This window comes from Salminus brasiliensis, chromosome 2, assembly GCF_030463535.1.
Source record: "Salminus brasiliensis chromosome 2, fSalBra1.hap2, whole genome shotgun sequence".
NCBI lineage: Eukaryota > Metazoa > Chordata > Actinopteri > Characiformes > Bryconidae > Salminus > Salminus brasiliensis.
The window spans coordinates 49796390-49823292 of NC_132879.1; the positions used below are offsets into that span (position 1 = coordinate 49796390).

The 26903-nt window shown below is 41.8% G+C and overlaps 2 protein-coding genes and 1 pseudogene across 2 annotated transcripts in view; 2 read left to right on the top strand and 1 right to left on the bottom strand.

The window, feature by feature from the left end:
• LOC140549724 (uncharacterized) overlaps window positions 1–26903 on the bottom strand; it is a 178880-nt gene that overhangs the window by 79818 nt on the left and 72159 nt on the right. The window lies entirely within an intron of this gene.
• On the top strand, window positions 1312–11017 carry LOC140550219 (scavenger receptor cysteine-rich domain-containing protein DMBT1-like). The gene is given in 10 exon segments (XM_072674056.1): window positions 1312–1369; window positions 1513–1755; window positions 5635–5947; window positions 5949–6347; window positions 7938–8270; window positions 8641–8947; window positions 9184–9490; window positions 9572–9631; window positions 10561–10850; window positions 11009–11017. Coding segments are annotated over 10 exon segments (2319 nt in total).
• Window positions 11027–20958, top strand: LOC140550220 (scavenger receptor cysteine-rich type 1 protein M130-like; annotated as a pseudogene).

Consider the following 26903-nt stretch of genomic DNA (forward strand, 5'->3'; position numbering starts at 1 on the left):
CATATAAATCGTGCATACAAAGCTGTAACTCTGTAACTTTTTTAACTGATTGTAACAAAACTTCAAACATGTTTTCACTTTAGGACTCCTGGGTAATACAATACATGTTGGTGCCACTGCAATATAGGGGGCGCTATAACTTTCACATATCTGTTTCTCAAAAAACGCTTGTCCTGTCAAGATAAAACTTGATTAAGCTGCATCGTTGCCTGTACTTGTTTGTGAATTTGCAATGAAGACTTGATAAATTAAACTATATGGTCACCTCTGACCTGTCAGCTTTCTGCAGATATTTCATATGAATAGACTTGTTCAATCACAATAATATTTAATGTATGTTCAGGTATGGACTCTCTACACAGGTTGAACTTAGAGGCCACTGGGGGCATCATTTATGTTCTAACAAATTCTTTCACAGACTGTTATACCTTCACGGGAATGTAACATAGAGAGTTCCTACAGAATTTCCATTACATTTACAAAAGTGAAGCACTGCTAGGCCTACTTCTGTTTGGGCCTCACGTATTACTGACTGAGGCCAAATTTTATCTTATATCCATTTTAAAGAAGTAGGAATTAAAACAGTCTGTTTAATTTTGAAGGTCAAAGAGAAGTTGGAAACCGATTTTATAAAAAAAATAATACATTTCTATAAAAAAGTCCCACAAATGTCAGAAGTAGACATCAAGGGAAAACATGTAGGATTTGAACTGTTTTTATTTTTAAACCACAACAATACAAAAGTATTAGTCCAAAATATCCAGTAATACTTTACATTTAATGTAACTACAAGTGAATCCTATCCAACAGCTTGTGTGTGTGTGTGTGTGTGTGTGTGTGTGTGTGTGAGAGAGAGTGTTGGGAGGGGCTTTATCAGTGTATGGATCAGCTCTCTGCAGGTGCAGCATTAAAGCGGGAGTGTTTCCTCTCTCTAAAGTCAGTCCCCTGTATGTTGGTGGGTTTCCTACCACACTGCTGCCAGCGTCTCTCCTCACAGACACACACACACACACACACACTCACACACTCACACTCCTTTAGAGAGGGAGGTGGAGTTGTGTTGATCAGCGCTGACACTCTTTTGATAAATATGGAGAAAGAAAAAAATGCCTCCTCTGATTTGTCACTGAAAATGTTTGATGGTTTCCTCTCCTCTTTCTAATAAGGTCATAGTGAGTGTGATTGGCGGCTGGGGGGTCTCTCTCTCTCTCTCTCTCTCTCTCTCTCTCTCTCTCTCTCAGTGTCTTCAGTCTCTCTGGGGGAGCTTGTTCTGCTGCTGAGTTGAACGGAGTGTGTGCAGGTCAGAGGGAGATGGACAGCTGTGTGCTCCTCATTCTTCTGTCCTCCATGATCACTCTCTCCACAGCTGGTAAGTTCTTACTGTCTCAAATGAAAATGATCAACATTAAATACAATCAGAGCATTAATGCTAATCAGAACATTCTGCTATGGGTCAGTATTCTGCTGTTGGAGATTTATATTTTCTTTCTTTTCTTTCTCTCTCATGTGCAGGCATTGTAAGGCTGGTGGATGGTGGAAGTCGCTGTGCTGGGAGAGTGGAGATTCTTCTTAGAGGACAGTGGGGAACAGTGTGTGATGGTTACTGGGATATAAAAACTGCTACAGTGGTGTGTAGAGAGCTGGGCTGTGGAGAGGCTGTAGATCTAGTGAATGCTGATTACTTTGGACCAGGATCAGGACAAATCTGGTTATATCAAAGGATCTGTAATGGATCAGAGTCTACAGTTAACGAATGTGGGTTACGAAATGAGATAGTTATTGATCCTACGTGTGATCACTCTAGAGATATTGGAATGATCTGTTCAGGTAAAGTACAAAAAAACTCAGACTGTGATAAACACTGTTTTTTGTAAATCAATCTTCAGATTTATTATTTATTATTTGTACTAATCACAGTTTTACATGGAGTACTAGCATTATTTATATTCATGATTAATTCTCCTCTGCCAAACCTGGATATGTTTTTTGAAAGAGTGATTTGGGGTTTTCTCAGGGTCTGTGATGGGGTCTTGCAGCAGTAGAATACATTTTTAAAAATGAAAATGTTTAAACTATTAATAAAGAGGTAAAACAGTGCTGCATTCAATTATGCTAAGTTATGCATCTAAAGTTGTCTGTAAGCGGGCCTGATAGAGTCAGCTAACCTGAGTTACTGGCTATAAATGGTGAAAATACTTGTTTTTGTTCAATTATGGCAGATAAATAAGTTACAAAATAGAAGTGCAATAAAAATAAAATGTACCACGGATAGTTAAAAACAAGTAGGGAAAATGGATAGTTTGGCAAAATAAATATTTACAATTAATCATAATTTAATATGATGTTCAGTTCAGATGCAGTTAATCAGCCAAGACATGTTTGATATCTAAAGAGCGCAACAGACTTACATGCAAATATTGCGATCTGAAATATGAGAAAGAGACAGATGTTAGAAAAAGGTTACAACCACTAACAAACACTGTCACTCTCTAAATACACCAAAAAAATCTCTTTCAACTAATTTGTCCTGATTGCAGATCTTCCTTTCTTTGGTGACGATAAATCTTAATGCTTTAGAAAATAGTTTGACGAGATAATTCAGTAAAAAAGCAGAGTCATGTAAAACAGTCAAGCTTTATGTCACAGATTTATAATTCTGCAGGGTGAAACTAGAGAATTTCACATATTTACATTATTGATTCATAACATCTAAATATTTGTGCATTGATGCTCACTGATGACACTTACCCAGAGGAAGTTCAAAAACGTTTGAAAAATGTCAAATCTGGAAGATTTTCTCAAGAGACAAATATGTTTTGGATAATTGCACAATAAGAAGCTAATGGAATAAGAAAATAAGTTATTTTTTAGAATTATTAATTTATCAGTGGTATATATTAGATGGAGAATCATATGTCAGTGAAATTTACTTTCTGTTCAAAATCTCAAATTGACAAGTTTCTGTTGTAATATAAGTTTTATTTGTGTGAATACGTTTCAGTGGAAAAATGACAATCAGAAGGAAGAAGTCATTTTTATTGGTTCAGATGTGTTCTTCACCATCACTAGCACACCGTGTTGACTTTAAATGTCTCTGGAACCTGGGAACCTGTAAAGATTAAAGAATAGGTGGGGGGTGAGGGCGGAGACAAAAACACAAATGAAACAGACCTATGTGCTAAAGAACACATGACCAGTCAATAAACACAACAGAGCAAAAGCATTTTACTAAATGAATTTACAGAAAAACTAGTTTAGGCAGCTTTCAGATTTTTTCTAATCCCCAAAAAAATTGTCATGTACCCACAGAGATTAAATGGCTTCAAGTTCAGTGTTTTCAGCTAGCCTAGTGTCTCCTGTTGTAAACTAAAAATCAGGTAGCAACCCTGTCTTTGGCTGATCACCTACATCTGGAGTTAGTGATAAATGTAAATTAGTTTTTTTTTTTTTTTGCTAAACCATTTAATTTTACATTACATTTATTGTAAGAGTATTATAATGATTTCTCTTTTAGGAGTCAGACTGGTTGGAGGTTCTCGCTGCTCTGGGAGAGTAGAGGTTCTTCATGGAGAGACCTGGGTCACAGTGTGTGATGCTGGCTTTGACCAGCAGGATGCAGAAGTTGTGTGTCGAGAGCTGGGCTGTGGGCTTCCTGTGGAGGTGCTGGGAGCAGCTGCTTTTGGCAGAGGGGAGGGTCAGGTGTGGTCAGAGGAGCTTCAGTGTAGAGGCAACGAATCTCAGATTCACTTCTGTCCAACATCATCTTCACTCAAACACAACTGCTCCCATGACAGTGATGTGGGGTTGGTGTGTGCTGGTAAGTGTTTAATCCAACAGGACTCTACAATATCTTAATGAAGATGTTTATGAAACAAGAACTCTGTTACATCATGTAATCACATGTTTAAACTCACATGTCTAAACTCCAAAACTCTTAAGTGAGCACCACTGCTTGCTTGAAGAGCTGGGTGGCACTATGGCTGAGGTAATGAGTTGCTTGAAGAGGTAGCCTCTGCCTTTACTCTTCAGAGTTCCATGTTCCAACCTGCTGCTTCATCTCCCCCTCTTACTTCCCTTCATCCCCACCTGGCTGTGTTACTGCTACCTCTGCATCTGCAGCCAGTCTCACCCCCTCACTGGTAACAAAATTATAATTTTTAGTCTGTCTGTCTGTCTGTCTGTCTATCCCTCTGCAACCTATCCCTATTCACACTGTTCAGGATTCAAGTTCAGGCTTTATTGAACAGCAAATCACAAAAAGGAGAAACAACAACTCTACAGCTCTGTCTATCTATCTGTCTACCTATCCTGGGATATAATACCAACTGCCAGGCAACCACTTAGCAAAATCTTAGCAACCACCTGGGATACCATAACAAAAGGCTAACATCGCCATCTACTTAATTACACCTTGCAACCACTTCGGATTCCATAATTATCGCCTAGTGACATTTTAGCAACCACCTAGCACCCCCTATCAGCACTTTAGACATCACCTAGGATAATAATGCAACCACCTAGCAACACCAAAGCAACCACATGGGGTACCACCCAATGCAATCACCTAAGATAGCTAAGATAGATTGTTAGATAGAACCATCTAAAAATGCTTTACCAGCCAGTTTGTTCTTCTCTGGTCTGCTTGTCTGTGCAAAGACCCTTCTCTGCTCCTCAGTACCCCACAATGACAAAGTGAAAAGTCTGAGAGTCCATTGGTGCTGCAGTCATGGTGGACCATCTGAAAGTTTCTCCCATCTGCAAACAGGATCTTTGTGGCTCGGGTTCTTGGTGACCTCTTCAACCATGGTCCCTAGACTACTTTGTTTGGTGGGGTTGTTCTAAACCTCTTCATTTAAGTATTATAAAAGCCAGTGTGCTCTTACGAACTTTAAGTGCAACCAAACATTTTTTTAGCCTTTTTTGTAGCCTTCTCCAGATCTGTGCCTCCACACAACCCTGTCTCTGAGCTTTACAGGCAGTAATTTCCTTCTCATGTCTTGGTTTTTGCTCAAATATCCATTGTCGGCTGTGAGACCTTATCTTATCTTAGGTGTATATCTTTCCAAATAATGTCCAATCAATTCAATTCACTACAGTTGATTGGTCCAATCAAGGAGCAAAAACATCTCAAAGATCAAGAGAAATATGAGGCTCTCAGAGCTAAATTTCAAGTCTCATAGCAAAGGATATGAATACTTATGTAAATGTGAAATTTTAGTTTTTTCTTTTTAATAAATTACTAAATAATTCAAAAATATTTTTCCACTTTCTCATTATGGGATACTAAGAGCAGAATGGTGGAATCAAACTTCAACCATCAAATCTTAAAGAAAATAATGAGCAGAAATGCTTAGGGGGTCGGGCCCTTGTGACTGACCCTAAAAATGCATTAAGTGAGCATTGAGTATTTTGTCAGAATTGTTAGAGTTGTGGGACCCAGTGTAATATCTTTTCATTAAATACTAAAATCCCTGGCAGAGTCACTGATGACACTTGCTGCTCAAGTGTTATGCTTTGTATAACTTTGTACATTTGTATGTACTGTTATGTATGTATCGTTAATTGTTTTTAGCATTAAGACTAAAGTCCATTAATCTTTTGTTCTCGCTTCCTTTTTTTCTCTCTGTTGTACAGGCAGTGTGAGGTTGGTGGATGGTGGCAGTCGCTGTGCTGGGAGAGTGGAGGTTCTTCATAGAGGACAGTGGGGAACAGTGTGTGGTGATTACTGGGATATGAGAGATGCTGCAGTGGTGTGTAGAGAGCTGGGCTGTGGAGAGGCTGTAGATGTACTGAGTGAAGCTCACTTTGGATCAGGATCAGAACCAATCTGGATGGATGATGTGGACTGTAGTGGATCAGAGTCTTCACTGAAGAACTGTAGATCAGCAGGATGGGGTAAACATGACTGCAGTCAGACTCAAAATTCTGGAGTCATCTGTTCAGGTAAGAAGCACTTTTATACAGAAATATTGCCCTGACTTTCTATTGCTTATTTCCTCTCTTTGCTCATTCTCTTATATTTCAGGAGTCAGGTTGGTTGGTGGATCTCGGTGCTCTGGGAGAGTAGAGGTTCTTCATGGAGAGACCTGGGTCACAGTGTGTGATGCTGACTTTGACCAGCAGGATGCAGAGGTTGTGTGTCGAGAGCTAGGCTGTGGGCTTCCTGTGGAGGTGCTGGGAGCAGCTGCTTTTGGCAGAGGGGAGGGTCAGGTGTGGTCAGAGGAGCTTCAGTGTAGAGGCAACGAATCTCAGATTCACTTCTGTCCAACATCGTCTTCACTCAAACACAACTGCTCCCATGACAATGATGTGGGACTGGTGTGTGCTGGTAAGAAATGTGCTTTGTAGTTCTTCGAGATGACTGTTTGAAATGTATTCAGTAGACAAACGCTGGTCAAAAACCCTGGTCAGATTTTCTGTTATAGTGAAACGATAAATGAGTAAAATATTAAATAAAGTTCTAAATGGAATAAAGATGAAACATTGGAAACATTGAATTTTGGCATTGATTTTTGGTGGGACCAAAGTTGTGAAAGGGTTAAAACAAGATTAGTGTATGGTGGATGTGGTGCCTCTGTGATGGCCCAGGGAAGCTTGCTGTTCGCAGGTCTCCGTTGCCCCCTAGCTTAAAGACCTAATCATGGGTCCTTAACTCTGTGCACATGTTTTAGTCATCCATGGTTGCTTGTTTGGAGTGTGTGATCATGGTCCTGAATACAGAAGCTTTGTCAATGCCTTTGCTGATGTAGCCAGTCACTGATGCTGTATACTGTTCAAGGTTCATGGAATCTCCAGCAGTCATAGCCTCCATAAACATGTCCATGTCAGTGTGCTCAAAACAATCTGAAAAGCAAAGTTACATTCTAGCTTCTTCTACTCTGATTTGGTACGTCTGATAAGCAGTCTATAAGATGAAATTAGCACGGCACATTATGGTGGTCTTTGCTGTAGTGGGAGTGGGACTTAGCCCTGTGCGCACTCGGAAAGATCCAGTATGCTGTCCAAGGAGCAAATGTTGGATAGCAGAATGAGCAGGACAGCCGGCCAATTAGTGTTTAGTCTAGTGTGAACTCCAGCTTGCTTGCTGTACTTTTGCCTTCTGGTGCACCATATATGATGCTCTCTCTGTTGGTCATTGGACCCTAGCAAGCCTAATGTGTGGAGTTCATCTATGACTGTGGCTGATTTGTAGGTGGTAGCGATGGCAGGCATGAGTGCCGGCTGTTGTGGTGATCATTTATGGATGATTTTGAGTTCAGGTTGAGCTGCAGCAGAAAATTGCTTCATTCTGTTGTGCCCAGAGTGACCCCTGCAATTTTCAATTTTCTCTTTTAAGCAGCTGTCTGATGCACTGAAAATTTAAATAATTGATGTCCACACAGCAGGAGAATATGACAATAGTAAAGTATTTCCAGTTTGTTTCAGATTGTAAAGTCATTTAGAAATGGCACTTAACAAGACTGGTGCAGGTTAAGTTAATGTCTGGGAGAGAGCTGCTCACAGGAATGCTGTAAAAGATAATCAAAATTGGTTTCACTGCAAAAGACCTTCAGGAACATTTAGTAGACTATGGAGTGTTAGTGCACTGTTCTACTGTGAGGCTACTTCTGCAAAACCATGATCTTCATCAAAATCATCAGAAGAAAACCTTTCCTGCATCCTCTTCACAAATTTCAGCATCAGGGGTCCTTACCATACAACAGTCTATTTGTAATTTTTTTCTGCCTGCGTTTTTTAAATAGCAATAGTTCTTGTGAATATATCTATGCTGATGGGTGTGGTGGTCTTGAAATGAGGTGTGTCACTAACTGCACCACTGACTGAAAACAGCCTAGACAGACGTCAACAGTCAGACGTCATTGCTATCTCAACCTGTAGACGGATGTCCAGATTTTTGCAATCCTCTGTATATGCATCTCCCTCCCTCTTACAGGCAGTGTGAGGTTGGTGGATGGTGACAGTCGCTGTGCTGGGAGAGTGGAGATTCTTCATAGAGGACAGTGGGGAACAGTGTGTGGTGATTACTGGGATATGAGTGATGCCGTAGTGGTGTGTAGAGAGCTGGGCTGTGGAGAGGCTGTAGATGCTCTGAGTGAAGCTCACTTTGGATCAGGATCAGGACCAATCTGGATGGATGATGTGGACTGTAGTGGATCAGAATCTACACTAAAGAACTGTAGATCAGCAGGATGGGGTAAACATAACTGTAATCACTCTACAGATGCTGGAGTCATCTGTTCAGGTAAGTTCATTTAAACAGGGGTTATACAGTGTCCAGCACAGTTTAGTGATTTTCCTGCTAAACCCACCCTGATTGGACTCAACAATTGCCAAGCTAAATTAATGTGTTAGAACAGAGCAGTCACCAAACTGCTGCACACTGGAACTCTCAACCCACAATTAGCAAGTCTGTTATTCTGATCCACTTTCATTTGTTGCATTTAATCAAATTTACTTGAATGTACAACTTCTTTAGAAACCCAATATCTACGGATTTGTAAATACATGTATTTTTCCAATGTTTTATTATTAATGTTCCCAAGATATTTAAGAACCATGTATTGTCTAATATATTTCCAAGATCATTATATTAAACATCATTAAGCCTTATTGTTAAATAATATCTCTTTTAGAAGTCAGGCTTGTTGGTGGCTCTCACTGCTCTGGGAGAGTAGAGGTTCTTCATGGAGAGACCTGGGTCACAGTGTGTGATGCTGACTTTGACCAGCAGGATGCAGAGGTTGTGTGTCGAGAGCTGGGCTGTGGGCTTTCTGTGGAGGTGCTGGGAGCAGCTGCTTTTGGCAGAGGGGAGGGTCAGGTGTGGTCAGAGGAGCTTCAGTGTAGAGGCAACGAATCTCAGATTCACTTCTGTCCAACATCATCTTCACTCAAACACAACTGCTCCCATGATAATGATGTGGGACTGGTGTGTTCTGGTAGGAGCTACATTTTCATAATTAATCTCATTTTTGCTAATAGATATATTACGGGTGTATGTGTAGTTTTTAGTTTTTTGAAATTCACTCTTCATAATTATAATTATATGGACATATCTCTCTCTGTTATTTGTTTTTTTCAAAAGCAATTTCACTGTGTATCATTTTAAGGTTATTGAAAGGCTATTGCAGTTTTTGTTTTCATTCTCTCTCTCTATGTCTCTGTCTTGCTTGCTATTGTACAGACAGTGTGAGGTTGGTGGATGGTGGCAGTCGCTGTGCTGGGAGAGTGGAAGTTCTTCATAGAGGACAGTGGGGAACAGTGTGTGGTGATAACTGGGATATGAGAGATGTTGCAGTGGTGTGTAGAGAGCTGGGCTGTGGAGAGGCTGTAGATGTACTGAGTGAAGCTCACTTTGGATCAGGATCAGGACCAATCTGGATGGATGATGTGGACTGTAGTGGATCAGAGTCTACACTGAAGAACTGTAGATCAGCAGGATGGGGTAAACATAACTGTGATCATTCTAAAGATGCTGGAGTCGTCTGTTCAGGTAAATTGTACAACTTTGGGGAAGATTTCACATTTTCTATTGATTAGGATTAAACTCAAATTGTTGATAACACGTGAATAGGCTCATATCATAAATCCACAATGAAGTCTTACATGTGGCTCTCAAAAAACACTCTTGCAAGTGTAAAACTTAGAATGGATGAATGAGTCTCTGTCTCTTTTAGACTAGTTCACCTCAGTCTTAGGCTGTGGGTTGGTTGATTTGGGGATGGGTAGCGTGGTTAAACTGAGAAATAAAGAGGAGGAAACTCGGTCATTACTTCACTTTATTTTAATGTTGAACAGGCTGCCCTGCGGCTACTTGAACTGCACTCCCACTCGTGACATTCACACTCTGCCCTCGTTCTGCTTCTCTCTCTCTTCTTCACTTGCTCGCTCATTCACTCGCTCCACCTGTCCACCTACATCATTCCCGTGCTTAACAGCAGTTTAAACCAATGTTTGCAGTGTATCACTTCGTCTAACAATAATTAGTTACTACTCTGTAGTATGTACTCTGCTCAAGCTCAGTAACCAGAAAAATCTGAAAAATCTACTGTGCTTTATTGAGTCAAACGCTACTAACAATTCAGGAGGTGTTTATCAGGTTTTATCAGCAGTTTGTTTTGGAAATGGTAATTTGACCTTCAGTTTTGAGTATTTTAGTCTCTATTTAGTCTTCATAGAGATCCTAGGGAGCCTAGTCTTGTGTGACCAGAAATACCTTCCTGGCGAAGTTGCAAAGATGGCTGCAGAGTGAACAGATATGCTTATAAGAACTTTGGCTGGTGGTGGTGATGGTGACTGTTGTCATCAATAACTTATAAGGAGCATGAAATTACACAACATAAGCTCTTATTATACTAGACTCTTATTTTACTGATTACACTTTCTACAGTGGGTGGTAAATTAGCATGGGAAGGGAGTCATCATAGTATTGTTATCATTACCCATTCTGGAAATGTACTTGTGGATGAATATAATGTAACAGTTTTGACTGGTCTGACTGCGGTGACTCATTACATATCCTTAGATTTACCTTTTTTTTTCTTGTGATAAATATTTTAGGAGTCAGGCTGCTTGGAGGTTCTCGCTGCTCTGGGAGAGTGGAAGTGCTTCACAATAAGACCTGGGTCACAGTGTGTGATGCTGGCTTTGACCAGCAGGATGCAGAGGTTGTGTGTAGAGAGCTGGGCTGTGGGCTTCCTGTGGAGGTGCTGGGAGCAGCTGCTTTTGGCAGAGGGGAGGGTCAGGTGTGGTCAGAGGAGCTTCAGTGTAGAGGCAACGAATCTCAGATTCACTTCTGTCCAACATCATTTTCACTCAAACACAACTGCTCCCATGACAGTGATGTGGGGTTGGTGTGTTCTGGTAAGTTGTTTGTTTATTTGCTTGTTTTTTCAATAAATATAAAAAGTTCACACTTTATGAAATATTTAATACAGTTGATTTCTCATTTAGTCTCATCATCTGCCCCATTTCTCTTTCTCTTTCTTTTCTCTCTCTTTCTATCACACAGACAGTATGAGGTTGGTGGATGGTGGAAGTTGCTGTGCTGGGAGAGTAGAAGTTCTTCACAGAGGACAGTGGGGAACTGTGTGTGCTCTCGGTTGGAATGTGATGGCGGCTGCAGTTGTGTGTAGAGAACTGGACTGTGGAGAGGTACTTAGTATTAATATAGCTACACCAGGATCTGGACCAATCTGGATGAGTAATGTGCAGTGCAGTGGATCAGAGTCTTCACTGAAGAACTGTGGATCACTGGGATTGGGTAAACATAGCTGTAGTCATATTTGGGATGCTGGAGTTATCTGTTCAGGTAAACTTCAATCTACTGTAATTTACAATGTATTACTTGTATTGTATTTGGTTGTGAAGTGGTTGAGAATGTTATTTTGTTTTGAGAGGTTTCATTAATTTCCTTATAGTTAACATCTGTCATGTCCACGTCGGCCGTGCCACAGTCCACAGGCTTCAAGGACTTGTTGAAGTTCAGTTCATGTCACGTGTCACGGACTTTAGTTGATGTTCTGTTCTTGTCATGATTCACAGACTTTTCAGATCAAGTTCACGTCATTTATCACAGACTCTTATTTTGACAGTCATGTTCACGTCTCACGTCATGTTTCTTTTATCCCTCACTTGTGTTTCATTTGTGTGCTTTATTTCATTGATTTGGTTCACCTGAGGCTGTGGTATTTAGGGAGCGATCGCTAGCAGTCTTGTTGCCGAGAATTAATCATCCTCAGCCAACCTGGTTTGTTGGCGTCTGCGTTTCGTATCCTTTGTCAAGCGTGTAGTTAGAGATTTACGAGGACGTCCGTGAGAGTCCATCAAGGTTCCAGTTCTACTTGGCTATTACCGCTCATGAGCGTGCCAAGGTTCAGGTTTGCCCGTGGGTCACAGACTGGGTTCAGCGACTGATCTTACAGCTCCTTAGTCACGTCAATTAAGTTCTGTTGCACCTGATGAGCGCGGTTTATGTTTTGCCACGTTTATCCTCTGGCACTGCCAGTAATTTATGTTTTGGTGTTAGCTCCCTGTTTTCAGTTGTTACGTTCAAGCTTAGCTCCCTAGGTTCCACCAGCCTCAGGTTGGTGTTTAATTTTGCCCACGTTCTGTTGTCACGTTTGTGCTTTGGTTGTTCATTAGTCCCTGTACTTTGCTGTGTTCTCTTGTGTTTATTCCTGTTCTTGTTGCTTAATAAAGCACGCTTGCATCGTGCCATCCCTGCAAGTGTTCATCCCTAGCCAGTCATGACAGAATTCTCGGCCCGAATACCCCCGAACAGCAGGGATGGATGCCTTGAATCAGGCTGTTTGCACCCAAGGACAAGTCTTGGGGCAGCAGCACCACACCCTGAAGAGTGTGCCTGAGACCGTTGGTCTCCTGTTGCAGCAACAGGCAGACCAACGGCAGCAAGTCGCCCAACTAGTGGGCGACATTCAGGGGCTCAAAAAGCGGTTCCAAGCTTCGATGAAGCCAGTTGTATCTCCCTGCCACGTCACTAGTCCGTATCTGATGGACTGACCGGATATGTATTCTGGCGATCCGGAGCTTTGCGAGGGGTTCTTGTTTTAGTGCTCTGTTTATTTAAGTAGTCAAGGAACCAGCACTGACCAGGCAAAAATTGCCTTTCTTGTATTGCGTCTCGCTGGCGAAGCTCTGGATTGGGCCACTGCCACCTGGGAGGAGCTTAGCGTGAAGCCCTTCTCTGAGTACCTGAAGCACCCCCCGAGGGGGGCTCACACCGGGCGACCTGCTGCTGTGGCTGGAGCAGGGCAGCAGGTCGGCAGCCCACTATGCACTGGAGTTCCGCTCCTTAGCTGTGCGTAGTGGGTGGAGTCACGCCACACTGGTCATCGTGTTCCGCAACAGGCTGGCCAACCGTTTGCAGCAGGACTTGGCGTGCCGAGGTGAGTTGCTTGAGCTGAATAAGCTCATAGCACTCGGCATCAGGCTCGATCAGCTCTCAGGTCTCCCTCAGCCCTCAGCGTCGTCCCCTGCTTCGACAACGGTGCTCTCTGCGTCTGCCCCTGCTACGATGTCGGCGCCCTTTGCGTCCGGAACGTATTAATCAAACAGTGAAGACACACACATGAAGCAAACACAAACTTGAAGCATGACCTGAACATAACTGTCAACATAAGAGTCTTTGGAAACATGACCGTGACTGTGAAACTCAAAAAGTCCTCATGAATGCCTGCGACCGTGGCACAAGACCACCCCCGGGGCGGGCGCGGCAACGCAGACATTTTTCCAAACTCAAAATTAAACCTACCTCTGAAAAGAGAATTATATTATGTTCATAACATAATAAAAATAAGCTAAACAGTCATATTTTATATTCCTTAAATTTTAAGTGACATGTTTTTGCTTTATTATTAAATTCCAAGAAATATTATATTCTAACCAAAAGTAATAAATAAACAAATAAATTTAATAAATAAAAAAAAAAAATGAAATAGGTAATTATGTGTGTAATAAATATAAAATATATCCTTTTGAATCAAATTGTGATGATGAATAAACTTGTTTATGATATAAGTTTCTGAGGTGCACAAATATATATTGTTATATTTTAATGAGGTTACAATACACACAGGTCACAGAATGTCCAGACTTGTGGATGGTCCTCATCAGTGCTCTGGGAGAGTAGAGGTGTTTCATGGAGAGACCTGGGTCACAGTGTGTGATGCTGACTTTGACCAGCAGGATGCAGAGGTTGTGTGTCGAGAGCTGGGCTGTGGGCTTCCTGTGGAGGTGCTGGGAGCAGCTGCTTTTGGCAGAGGGGAGGGTCAGGTGTGGTCAGAGGAGCTTCAGTGTAGAGGAAATGAATCTGACATTACTCTCTGTCCAATATCATCTTCACTCAAACATCACTGCTCCCATGACAGTGATGTGGGACTGGTGTGTTCTGGTAAAGTATAACATTTCATATTACTTACATACATCTCATTACATAAGACAGAGAATTTCCTGGACAGGCAGTACAGGTAGTCCTGGACCACACACAGCTTAATTCCTGGCCAGGAAATCGGTCTAAAATGTAATACCTGCATTCCTGTTTACCTGCTCTTTTAATAATCTGTGGTTTCAGGTCACACTGAGGTGCGGCTGATCAACGGTTCAGACTCCTGTTCTGGTCGAGTGGAGCTCCAGTACCTCAGTGAGTGGGGCACAGTGTGTGATGTAAGCTGGGATATGAGAGCTGCCAGTGTCCTCTGTGGTCAGCTGAAGTGTGGGAGTGCTGTGGCTGTGTTGGGGTCAGACTGGTTTGGGGAGGGGAGTGGCCGGATCTGGGCTGATGTGTTTGATTGTCAGGGGAACGAAACACACCTGTCAAAATGTCCCATTTCATCATGGAGTCGAACTGCATGCTCTCATAAACAGGATGTTGGAGTCGTCTGCAGTGGTGAGCTTTACGAATCTTGTTGGTAATGCTTTCTCAACTACTGGGACATGGGCAAGTGGTGCATGAATGATCTTTTTTATCATAAGAATTGGGAATTGGAAAATTGTTCTTTAGAAAATGCAAAAACAAATGACTGCAAGTACAATCCTGAATTTAAAGTATTTTTGTTGTATCTTCAGGTTCCTCTCTGGTGTTTCATGAGGAGCGACTGCGGTTGTCTGGAGGGAAGGAGTGTGAGGGGGAGGTGGAGGTGTACTTCAGACAGGACTGGAGGAGAGTTCTGCTGGACTCCTGGAGTGAGTCTGAGGCCTCTGTGGTCTGCAGACAGCTCGACTGTGGTTCTGTGCTCAGCATCTCCAGCTCCTCTCCATCCAGTTCTGAACACAGCTACATGTGTGTGACGGGTTTCAACTGTTCTGGGAGTGAAGCTCATCTGGGGAACTGCAGCAGTGCAGAAGCAGTCAACTGCAGCTCCAGAGAACAGCTGTACATCACCTGCTCTGGTAAAAATATTGGAATCATTTAGAATAATTTAGTTGTTAATATAGCAGAAAATATTACAACTATACAGAATAGAGTGACAGATTAGAGGAACAGTCAACAGTAAGTGTGTTGATCAGGTTTTAAGGGCACAGTACGCCTGTCCAAACAACCGTGTCCAATATTTCACGTGTGTGTATCATCATAGAAATGAATAATATTTTGGGGAAAATAATTTTATTATTATAAGAAGTCATGCTCAGTAAATTTTCTCTGAATTTTAGCTCGTAGCTCCATCAGGCTGGTTGGTTCTGGAGGAGACTGTGCAGGAAGGCTGGAGGTTTTCCACAGAGGCTCATGGGGGACAGTGAGTTATGAATTGTGGGATATTAAGGATGCAGAGGTGGTCTGCAGACAGCTCCAGTGTGGAGTGGCCCTCAGTGCTCTGGTACCAGCCCGGTTTGGAGCTGTAACTGGACCCATATGGCTGAATGAGGTGGAGTGTGAGGGGAGCGAGACGTCTCTGTGGAACTGCAGATATCAGCTGTGTGGAGAGGGTGAATGTGGACACAAGGATGATGTTGGAGTCGTGTGCTCAGGTAACATTTGATGACTGCTGCTATTTATAATATGTTCAGTTGTTAAAGTGTGTGGTACTGCTTTTATGCCAATTGCCTTCTGGCTTGTCAATGCAATCTTTGGTAAACTGTAGACAGATTTATTTGGAGAGCAACGGCTTTCTCTTTGCAACCCTGCCATACACACCACTGTTGTTCAGTGTTCTCCTGATGGTGGACTAATGAACATTAACATTAGCCAACTTGAGAGAGGCCTTTAGTTATTTTGGGTTCCCATGTGATCTCACAGACTATTACATGTCTTGCTCTTGGCATAACCTTTGTTGGTTAACCATAATAATGGTAATGATGGTCTTAGGTCTTAAGGGTGTTGAATAATAGTCTGACTGTGGTTTGGTGGAGTCCAAACCCTTTTTGACTTACCTTTTCCAGTCTGATGAGCATCAACACCTCATCTGAGGTCTTCATCAATCTTCTTTGTTCGTGCCATGTGTTGTAAAGATCTGACTTTAATTATTCTCTTTTCTTTATAAAAAACAGGGCACCCACTTAAACCTGATTGTCCATTTATTAAAAACATCTGACTCTGATTTCATTTTCTCTTAATCCTAGTGGATCACATACTTTAAGATTGGATATTGGCTTCTTATCTACTGTAAGGACTTCTACGACTTTTTAGGAAATCTTTTCGCATATATTTATCTGCAATGGGTGACACTTAGAGTAGCTGAATTCATTCATTAGTACGAGTGTCCACATAAATTTGGACATACAGGGTATATCAAGCCAGGTTGAGCTTCGGGTAAGGAGATTAAAAACAATTATGATAGCTAAGTGACTAGTTTTCAGATATCTTCCAAATAGTTCTAGATAGTTTAGATCATTTCCAAATACCTGCAAGACTTAACTATTCAACACCTTTCTCCCACCAGAGTTTAAAGAGATCAGACTCACTGAGGGCTGTGAGGGGAATCTGGAGGTGTTCTACAATGGAACCTGGGGGAATGTGTGTGTGACAGGCATAGATGAAGAAGCAGCAAGTCTGATCTGTCGAGAGCTGAACTGTGGAGGAACTGGGAGTGAGAAGGCTACTAAAGCAAGAGTGGAATCAGCTCCTAACTGGCTGGATGAAGTGAAATGTAGGAAACATGACTCCTCTCTGTGGCAGTGTCCATCTTCCCCCTGGGGACAGAACAAGTGTGATAATACTGATGAGGCGGCTCACATTACCTGCTCAGGTAGGGACTTTCTTGGAGATGAACAAACATATTTTCATTTTGAAAGCAGACATTAGGAGTATTGCAGGATTGAAGAATATTGAATATTGAAAGCCTGATGTTGAGCTCAGTTTGATATTAATACAGTATTTTTATCATATTCACAGGAGAGAATAAACAGCGCACACTGGAAAACCATCTGAAATTCTCCTTATTTCCACACCTGAACCAGCGCTCAAGTATGGAGGCATTCTGTTTACTGAACCATTAAAATATTAATCAGAAGTTAATAAACCCAGATAACTCACTCATTCTTAATTGTTTTGACAAATCAAAACAATTGTGTGTGTGTGTGTGTGTGTGTGTGTGTGTTTAGATCACCTGCCTCTCAGGCTGAAGGGAGGAGAGGGAAGCTGTTCTGGGAGGCTGGAGGTGTATCATAATGCTGAGTGGGGGTCCATCTGTGATGATCTGTGGGACATCAAAGATACTGAGGTGGTCTGCAAGCAGCTTGGCTGTGGTCCAGCACAGAGAGCTGGTGGGAGTGCTGTCTTTGGTGCTGGTGAAGGGACTGTCTGGCTGAACAGAGTGAAGTGTAGAGGGAATGAGCTTCACCTGTGGGACTGTCCTCATTCCCTGAAGAGACACACTGACTGCTCCCACAGAGCTGAGGTCAGCTGTGCAGGTCAGAGGATTATTTGTTATGCTGGTGTTAACTTCTCTGTGTTATATTAATCAGTGTTCTCTGATTGGATACTTTTGGGAAAGACACCTATATTCTTTGCACTGAATTAATTCACTTTTAGTTTGTGGGACAAAGCTATTGCAGAACTGGCAGTGACAGCATGCATGCTCCTGTATCTTCTGCCAGATGGCAGCAGTGAAAAAAGTCCATGTGAGGGATGAGTGGGGTCCTTCACAATGCTGATGGCCTTACGGGTGCAGCGTGTGGTGTGAATGTCTGTGACAGAGGGGAGAGAGATCCCTATGATCTTTTCAGCTCTTCTTAGTTCTTAACACCTCACCTTAGTTTAAACTGCAGTGATTTTACTCTTTATCTCAGTCCACATTCTTCCATCACTTCAGTGACTTTTCTATATTGTTTTTGATTGTCCAGAAATGCTGCTGTAAGGTTTATTTTTTAGGTGTTGCTCAAAGCACATCTTACATTTCCCAACTGTAGGGGGAGCCCAGGAGCAAGAAATACCAGTTTTCACTCAATTCTGCATTCATCTCTCTCTCTCTCTCTCTCTCTCTCTCTCTCTTATCTCCTTTGCCTGAGCATTTTACTTTTACTCTTTTTACAGACATATTTGTGACCTCTACTATTGCATCTGAAACAACCACAACTGTCATCACTGGTACTCCTTTTATTCCTTTAAGTAATCTATCTACAGATCTCTAAATACACTGTGATGTTCCACTGAGTTTTTACTCTTTATGTATATTTCCAGCACATCTGAGTGAGAAGCAGACAATCTCTCCTTCACAAATTCCATCCTCACATTATCCCTACGCCTATCCAGTGTCTCTCCTGGTGCTGGGAACGATGCTCTTCCTGGCCTTAGTGCTTCTGGTTGTGCTGTTTAACCAGAACAGAGTGTTCAGGAGAGGTAGGGAGATTCAGAGATCATCTACAATCCACTTTCTGTACATTCTCTAAACATCATCAGTCCTTCAGTCTGTCATCAGTCTTCTCTTCTACTGAACTGACTCCATGTTTCTCTCTGTCTCTCTCACAGTGCTCTCTAAGAGGAGGCAGAAGACTCTGACTGAGCCAGTCTATGAGGAGATTGACCATAAACATGTCAATAAAAGATATACTGAAAGGGGTAAATAATATGTGGAGTGTTCTACTGGAGGCTGTCCATAGTTGCTCACAATATGGGAAGTGGAGCTAATGTTAGCTGGCATGTAGAAATAATTGTGTTTAAATGGCTGTAAATAACTACATTCCTTAAAGCAGCTGTAGCATTTTACCTTATCTTACATCATTTTGATGCTCCACTGACTGTCATATGGAGAATAGCATCTCTGTCATTGCCTCTCCAGACCAATTCTTCATAATGCTGCTTAAAAATTCCTTTAATAAAATAGTTAATAACAGGAGTGTAGTACATCTGGAGAGAATCTGGACATGTTCTTTACTGTTTACTGAGTTTTGGATTTCTGTCTCTTTTTTCAGTTTCATCCACCATTATAGATTAAGAGGAGACTAGAATTTAATATTGGTTTCATCTGTTCAAAGAATCGTGTTCTTGATTCTTGCCTTTTTTTGTCACAGACCTTTTTTTCTAGTCCAATCTGACCTTCCTTTTTTAAGTGTTAACAGTGCATCTTGCCTCTGCCGTGAATAACGAGGGAAAAGGTCATACCTTGTCATGATACTGCTTATCTGTCAGTTCCTTAGTTACGTTTAAGACTGTGTAAATGTCTATGAGAAAAATGGCTGTAATTGCTGAACGGTTGATTCAGTATTTTTGTTAAATTCCTTAAAGATGTTTTTCATGAGTTTGTGTGTTTTAACTGGCTTTTCATTGATTGACCTTTATTGAGAACAGTTTCTGTACAGCCTGGTATAATAGAAACTGAAACCAAGACACCATGTCATTATGGGAAATGTAGTTTTTGTAGTGGATTTTCAGTTCATCTTGTGATGTGTAGTTTAGGTCATCAGTCAAAGTGGAATTGTGTTTCTTGTGTGACTTGTCTGGAATTCTGAAGGTTTTCCACAACTGTTCTGCTCTAATGTAACAGGAAACATCCTCTCTGAAGAGCAGAATTCAGGATATGAAAATGTGGAAGAGCAGCTCCTCTCAAGTAAGTCAGCAAAACATGTGTTTTATTACTTCTGTGTATTTTTACAGGAGGCTTACCCTAAACATCGATCACATTCCTCAGTAGCTTGTGTTGATTTATCTTCTGTAAGAACATTTTTATGAAAGGATCTTAGATGTGCATTCATGATTTGAATCACAGCTGCTACTGTTGTCAGGCATCTGAGATTATTCACAAAAGCCTCTTTTAGAATCAAAATTTATTTTAGAAAGAGAAAATGGAGAAGCTCATTCTCTTCATTCTTTTCTAGCAAAGACAGTGGATGAAGAAAAGCCTGCATATTATAATGAGAGCACCACCAGTGGACTGAGAAGTAAGTGACTTTATAAACTGATCATTTACATTTTACACATTTAACTTCTCCAGAGTGACTTACAGGTAGTGTTTAGAGTCTCTGCCAAGGACTCTTATTGGTGTAGCACAGCATAGCTACCCAGACCAGGAATTGACTCTCACTAGCTCACTGGTAGGTACTGGTGTTATCTGTTGTGCTACGCAAACTTTATGAAATATGTCAATGTTTTTATTTGATTTAGGTGAGGTGGGCACAGAGGACACAACAGACAACTATGATGATGTCATCACTGCTGGACAGACACCCGATACAGTAGCAAGTGTGTTCCTGTTTAAATATTTATATTAATATTTGTATGGTTTTATTTATGATACTACAGTGTATAGCTTTGCACATTTAACTCTGTGCAATATTAAAGATAAAGAGCAGGAATAGAACTCTTTCGTGTGAAGTACCCAGTTTGTGGTATAATGAATATCTAAATTGAAGTTGGTAATTAGTAAAAATCAAGTCTCTTGTAACTGAGGCTGCCTTTAATTTTTACATTTTGACAGAAAACAAAGTGGAGATCTACGACGATGTGACTCCTACTGGAGAGAGCCCACACAGTACACCAGGTCTGACGCTTTTAAAATGGAAAATTCATTATGAAAAACCATCCATTCAATACTAAAATCATATTTGTTGCTCACTGTCATCAAAACATTTGTCTACATATGTCGGTGCAGTGTGCCCTCCTGAAGGCTATGATGATGTCCTCACTCCTAGACAGGAGTTAGGAGGTGTAGCAGGTGATGGAGGTGAGCATACAATGGCTTTATTGAGGTGGAGAGAGATAAAACAAACATTTTTCTTTGCACACCTTATTGCAGAGTGTTGTTAGTAAAATATGGATTTGCATCACTGTAACTCATGATATACATGGATGATTACAGTGTAATGATGATGATGATGGAAATAATGTCATTCATGTGTTTAAAAGGATAGAACTTACTGAATAAAAGAAAATTAAATGATTAGAAACTGAGGCTTCCAGCATTAAATTACTTGTTTAAAACATAAAGATTTGTATCTGTTTCTTTTCTGTTACTTCCAGACTATGATGATGTGGTAGAGGTGGTGGAGGTGCCTGAGAAGGAGAGATAGACCATCGCCAGAGTCCAACCAGTTTGTCTGCTCAGGAATTTTTTTTGTGCCATTTGAAACTAAACCAAAAGTTAAATACTTTTTACTTTTTTTACCTTTTTGTAACCATACTTTTGACTTTTACTGCAAACATGTTTTTTTTCAGTATTTTGAACAAGTAATAAATATAAGGTAGAAAATGCTTAAACTTCATACATTAGCTTAGATTTTATGGTTTGATAATTTCATTGATTTCATGGTTTGTATAGTTGAAAAAAGGCAAATCACTGCAAGTGTACATTTAACATAATCTGCATTTCAGCCAAAGATATTTAAACAAAAACTAACAATAAATGTATCAATTTCCTTTCCACCAATTTCCTACTGACAATAAATCACCAATCAGAGTTACATTTATTTTTGACAAGACAATCACTCAAATGCTGTTTATTAATCAGAAATAAATGCAATAAAAGACCAAACTATTTGCTATAGAGTGTTTGCCTATGATGGGGTTGAAGTATGTATTAACTGGCTTATATGAAATGTTATAGATCACAGTACTTTCATCAATATATAGCAAGTCTAATAATAAAGTGTGAATTTTGACACCAGTTAAAGATGATGTGTTTCACTTCTTTTTGTCTGCACTCTGTTTTCTCTGTGTTCTCTGCAGAGTTTCAGATTATATCCATCCATTAAGATGAAGATATGAGGGGATTCCTTTGTCTAAATTTACTAGTAATCACACACTGCAGTAGACTTACTGTGGCCAAATGGATGAATGAAGTGTTCTGCCTTTCTTGGGGCTCAGTGAAGGCTATTCATGTTGCACGGGTTGTGGAATGTCTGCTTAGGTGTGGCATCTACATAGACATCATCCCACCACAGTTTGAGGTGACAGATGTTATATATATATAGAAGTATATAAATTCTGCACCATTTAAGGTGGAACGTTAAGTTACAGCCAGAAGTTGGCAAATACCTTAAGCCTTTTGGGTGCAGCAAGGTCAAATCACCTTGTTCTGAATTTAGTGGGAAAACGATGTATGCTGAGATTATGTGCTGAGCTGGTTACATTCTGTTGTATATTCAGCTGAAAATAAAGCAGACTCAGGCAGGAACTCTTAACAACAAGCCTTTACTTTAGTACTGCAGGTCTCTATCTTCCTCAGAGCTTGTACATGAACAATGTGTGGAACATTAGTCACAACAGCGCCACCACATGGAAGGAAAGTACATTTCACTATACCACATATCCTCTTTTTGTAATAAAAGAAATCTTAAACTAAAGAATAACAATATCTCAGTAAACAGACAACTTATGTAACCACAAACAGCAGTGCTAACAATACAGGTTCTTGCCAAAGTATAAACTGAAATTTCCTTTAAACTGAAACAACATTACTCTGTACTCTGTCGCAAAATTCGTGTGGAAGTAAATCTATCTCACTATGCCTAATGACATGAACGTACAGTCCAAAGAGTTCTTAGCATAGTTATGCATTTCAGTTTTTTTTTTTTTTTTTTTTTTTTTTTTTTAAGTGACATAGTCTTTAGACCACACTGGAGCCTTTCGCAGTCTTGGAACTCGACTAGAAAGGGAAACAGGGTGCACAGTTTCAAATGGTTCGCAAGATGTGCCTGGCTGCATGCAAGCATCATCCAATGGTGTTGAAGAAGGAGGACTGGTGTGGGGTGTTGGGGCGAGATGTATGGCATTCCAAACTTTTCCATCTGACAAGAGATAGGAGGCAGGACCTTTCTGGGCCACAACTTGGAAAGGCCGGGTAAACACGGTATGTCCTTTAGCAATGATTCCAGGCTTTCGGATGCGGACAAACGACCCAATTTGGAAAGTAGGAGATCTCGCACCACGTCGCTGGTCAGTGTATTGTTTCATTTTCTGTTGTTTGATTTGGATACTCTTCTTCATATTTGTTTGCTGTGCAAGAGGGACCGTGAGTGGGAGACCTCTGATGTGCAGCTTTGTTTGAAGTGGTCGCCCATGTAGTAGCTGAGCAGGAGACACACCAGTCACAGCATGGGGTGTAGCTCTGTATGTATGCAAAAACTCAGTGACAAAAGCCTTCCATGGCTTTCCTTCAATGTTAGCGGTCTGTAAACAGTCCTTGAGGATTCTGTTAAACCGCTCGACTTCCCCATTTGATTGCGGGTAATAGACAGAGCACCGGGAGTGCTTTATATCTCTGTCTGCAAGGAAGGATGTAAACTCAGCTGAGATGAACTGAGGGCCATTGTCAGTGACCAATTCAAGTGGATTTCCCTCCCGACTGAACACAGTGGCAAGAAAGTTCTTTACAGTCGTTGAAGTAACAGCAGAGCAGAAGGCTATCTCAGGCCAACGACTGTAGTAGTCAATGAGCGTTATAGCAAAACGGCAGTCAGTCGGTGCAGTGTGGAATGGTCCAACAATGTCGACAGCTAGCTTTTCCCAGGCAGCTGTTGGTGTAGGTACAGGATGTAGTGGTGCGGCATGGGTGATGGCAGTTTTATCATGCTGGAGGCAAGTGGAGCATGACTTAATGGCAGACTCAACTTGAGAATCCATTCCTGGCCACCAGTACAAGTCTCTCAGTCTTTGTTTTGTCCGAACGATCCCTTGGTGTGTGGCATGGGCTAGCTGGATGAATTTTGACTGCAGGGCTAGAGGAATGATCACACGATGTGTGCCACGGACAATGTAATGATCTAGCACAGCCAATTCAGTTCGGATGCGAAAGTAGGGAATGACAGCAGAGTCCAGGCCATTTGAACTGCGTGGCCATCCGTTTTTAATGTAGTCTCTAACTTTCTGTAGCACGGGACATGCAGCACAGGACCCTGAGAGCTCTTCTGCGGTAACTGCAGCAAAGTCAGTTGACACAATGGCCACCATCTCCAATTCAGGTTCTTGGTGTTCATCTGTGGTTGCAAGAGGCAAGCGTGACAAGCAATCAGCTGTAACATTCTCTCGGCCTGGCTTGTATTCAATGCTGTAGTTGAAACATAAGAGACGAGCCGACCATCTAGCTATTCTCATTCCTGCACGTCCAAGACCTTTGGTAGACAGTAGCGTTGTCAGAGGGCTATGGTCAGTTCTCAAAGTAAAATGACGACCCCACAAGTAAGTGCGCCACTTTTCGGTTGCCCAGACACATGCTAAAGCTTCCTTTTCAATTGTTGAGTACTTGCGCTCACACTCTGTCAATGTCCGAGAGGCAAATGCAACTGTCTGTTCTGTACCACCCTGGATCTGTGTCAGCACCGCACCAATGCCGTAGTCTGATGCATCAGTGGTGACAAAAGTTGGCAAAGAAGGGTCAAATAGGGCAAGAGCAGAGCTGGTAGCGATGAGGTTTTTAACTCTGCTGAAGTTTTCTTGGGCCTCCTCTGTCCAGTTGAATCCAGCTGATTTCCGGAGAAGAGCACGTAGAGGCTCAACGAGTGTAGCGTAACTAGGAATGAACTTCGAGTACCATGCAGTCAGACCTAGGAAAGATCGCAGTGATTGTGCATCATGGGGGGGCGGAGCTTCGGTCACCGCACGAATATGGTCAGGATCTGGTCGTAGGCCAGAGGCAGAGATGAGATGACCAAGAAAAGACAACTCTGTCTTTCTGAAGTGGCATTTTGCTGTATTTAGCTTCAATCCCCTCTCCTGGAGACAATGGAGAACAGCGTTCAGGCGCTTATCATGAGCCTCGGGCGTGTCACCAAAAATGATGATGTCATCCAAATAACATTGCACTCCGCTCTGACCAGCTAGAATCTGGGACATCATCCGTTGAAATGCGCTTGGTGCGGAAGCCAATCCGTACGGAACTCTGGAGAAGCGAAAAAGTCCCTCATGTGTAATGAAGGCTGTAAGGTCTCTGCTGCTAGGATGTAACTGAACTTGATGATAAGCATTTTGTAAATCAATTGTGGAGAACATAGTTGCACCACGAAGCTCAGTAAAGACCTCTTCAATGTGTGGCAGAGGGTGGCTGTCTATCACTACTGCCCTGTTTGGCTCACGGAGATCAACACAGAGTCTAATTCCACCTGATTTTTTTCTGCACGACCACCATTGGAGAGACCCAAGGAGACGAATCAACCCTCTCTATAATGCCATCTAATTCAAGTCTTTTCAACTCCTCTGACACAGCATCACGCACAGAAAAAGGTAATCTGCGAAGCTTCTGTTGGACTGGAGGTACATCCGAGCGCACTTTAACTTTATGTATGAAGCCAGTAGCAACTCCGAAGGCCTCAGTGCTGTGGACAGCAGTTTGCAAAGCAGGTGGCGCAATGTGTCCATCACGAATTTGAAGACGCAGAGCTTTGAACAGGTCCATTCCAAGCAGTGATGTTCCATCTGGTACAATGTAGAAATCTGCTTGTGTGCTGTGGTTGTAATGGGTGACAGTAAGTGTGAGGCACCCCAGAACAGGAATAGGTTTCTTCATGAAGGTCACTAGACGCAAATTGGGCTTTGTGAGAGGCACCTGTGAGAACATCTGACGGTACATGCATTCTGGAAGAATGGAAACTGCTGAGCCGGTGTCTACAAGCAGATCTGTAGTAAATGGCTGACCACCTTTCACATGAAGAGACACAGTACAGGTGAGGCGATCTCCTTGTACAGCAGCAGATGTGGAAGATATGCTCAGAACTGTGAGATCAGGCACTGCAACCTCCTGTACATTGCATGTAGGTGCTGACCCACGACAGACTCGTGCAAAATGCCCGTTTTTGCCACACTGTTTACATTTAGCATTTCGTGCAGAACATTTGGGGTTGTTGGCTAAATGTGAACTAGATCCACAACGATAGCAAGACTTTTGTTGGTAAGTCTGCTTAGAGTCAGTTGCTGTGTTTTGCATTGAAGTTGCATTTGCTTTATACCTCTGTTTACGTTTGTGTGTGGCACCTCTCGCTGGCTGAACAACTTTAACTGTAGCTTCAGTAGTGTGAGCCACAGCCTTAGCTGCAGATATTGCAGATTCAATTTGTGAAGCAATGGCAATAGCCTTCTGCAGTGTGAGATCTGTTTCCAAAAGCAGCCGTTCACGGATACGTGGAGTACACGTTTTCTCAACAATCTGATCTCTAATCATATCATCAGCAAGTGCGCCAAAGTCACAGTTCACAATCAGGTCCCGTAACGAAGCCACATATTGAACAGTGGACTCACCCAGACGCTGAGCTCTCTGACGGAACTTATTCCGTTCGGCAACTACGTTCACCTTTGGCACAAAAAAGGCTTGTAATGCAGTGCAGGCAGACTGGTAACTCGTTCCGACATCAGGGAGTGTATAAAAAATACGCTGGCCTTCAGTGCCCAAACAATGAAGCAATAAAGCACGTTTTCTTTTGTCTGCCATGTCGTTAGTACTGAGTGCGAGGATGTAGTTTTCAAACATCCGAATCCAAGAGGTATATGGCATTAGTGGCTCACCAGGCGTTTCCAGCAAAGCTGGGGGCTGTGATATCCCAAAAGAAGTCATCCTCGTCGCCAATATGTTGTATATTCAGCTGAAAATAAAGCAGACTCAGGCAGGAACTCTTAACAACAAGCCTTTACTTTAGTACTGCAGGTCTCTATCTTCCTCAGAGCTTGTACATGAACAATGTGTGGAACATTAGTCACAACAGCGCCACCACATGGAAGGAAAGTACATTTCACTATACCACACATTCCCAGAAGTACAGTCAACAAAAGAATAACAGCTTCTAAGTCATGCTGATGCGCCACTGACTTATCATAGGAAGAATAGCATCTATATTGTTGCTACTTCAGGCTCAGAACACTAACTGCACTGTGTAACTTTAGAGACCCAAAGGAAAAATGTCTTTTCTTATCTTTGTCTGAGGAGAAATAAAGCAGATCTCAGTATAGTTTCTAACCCCCTCCTTAGGAGAAGTGGAGAAGGAAAAGTGGAGCTCAACATCAGCGCTTAACTGTGAGCAGTTTTGGACGC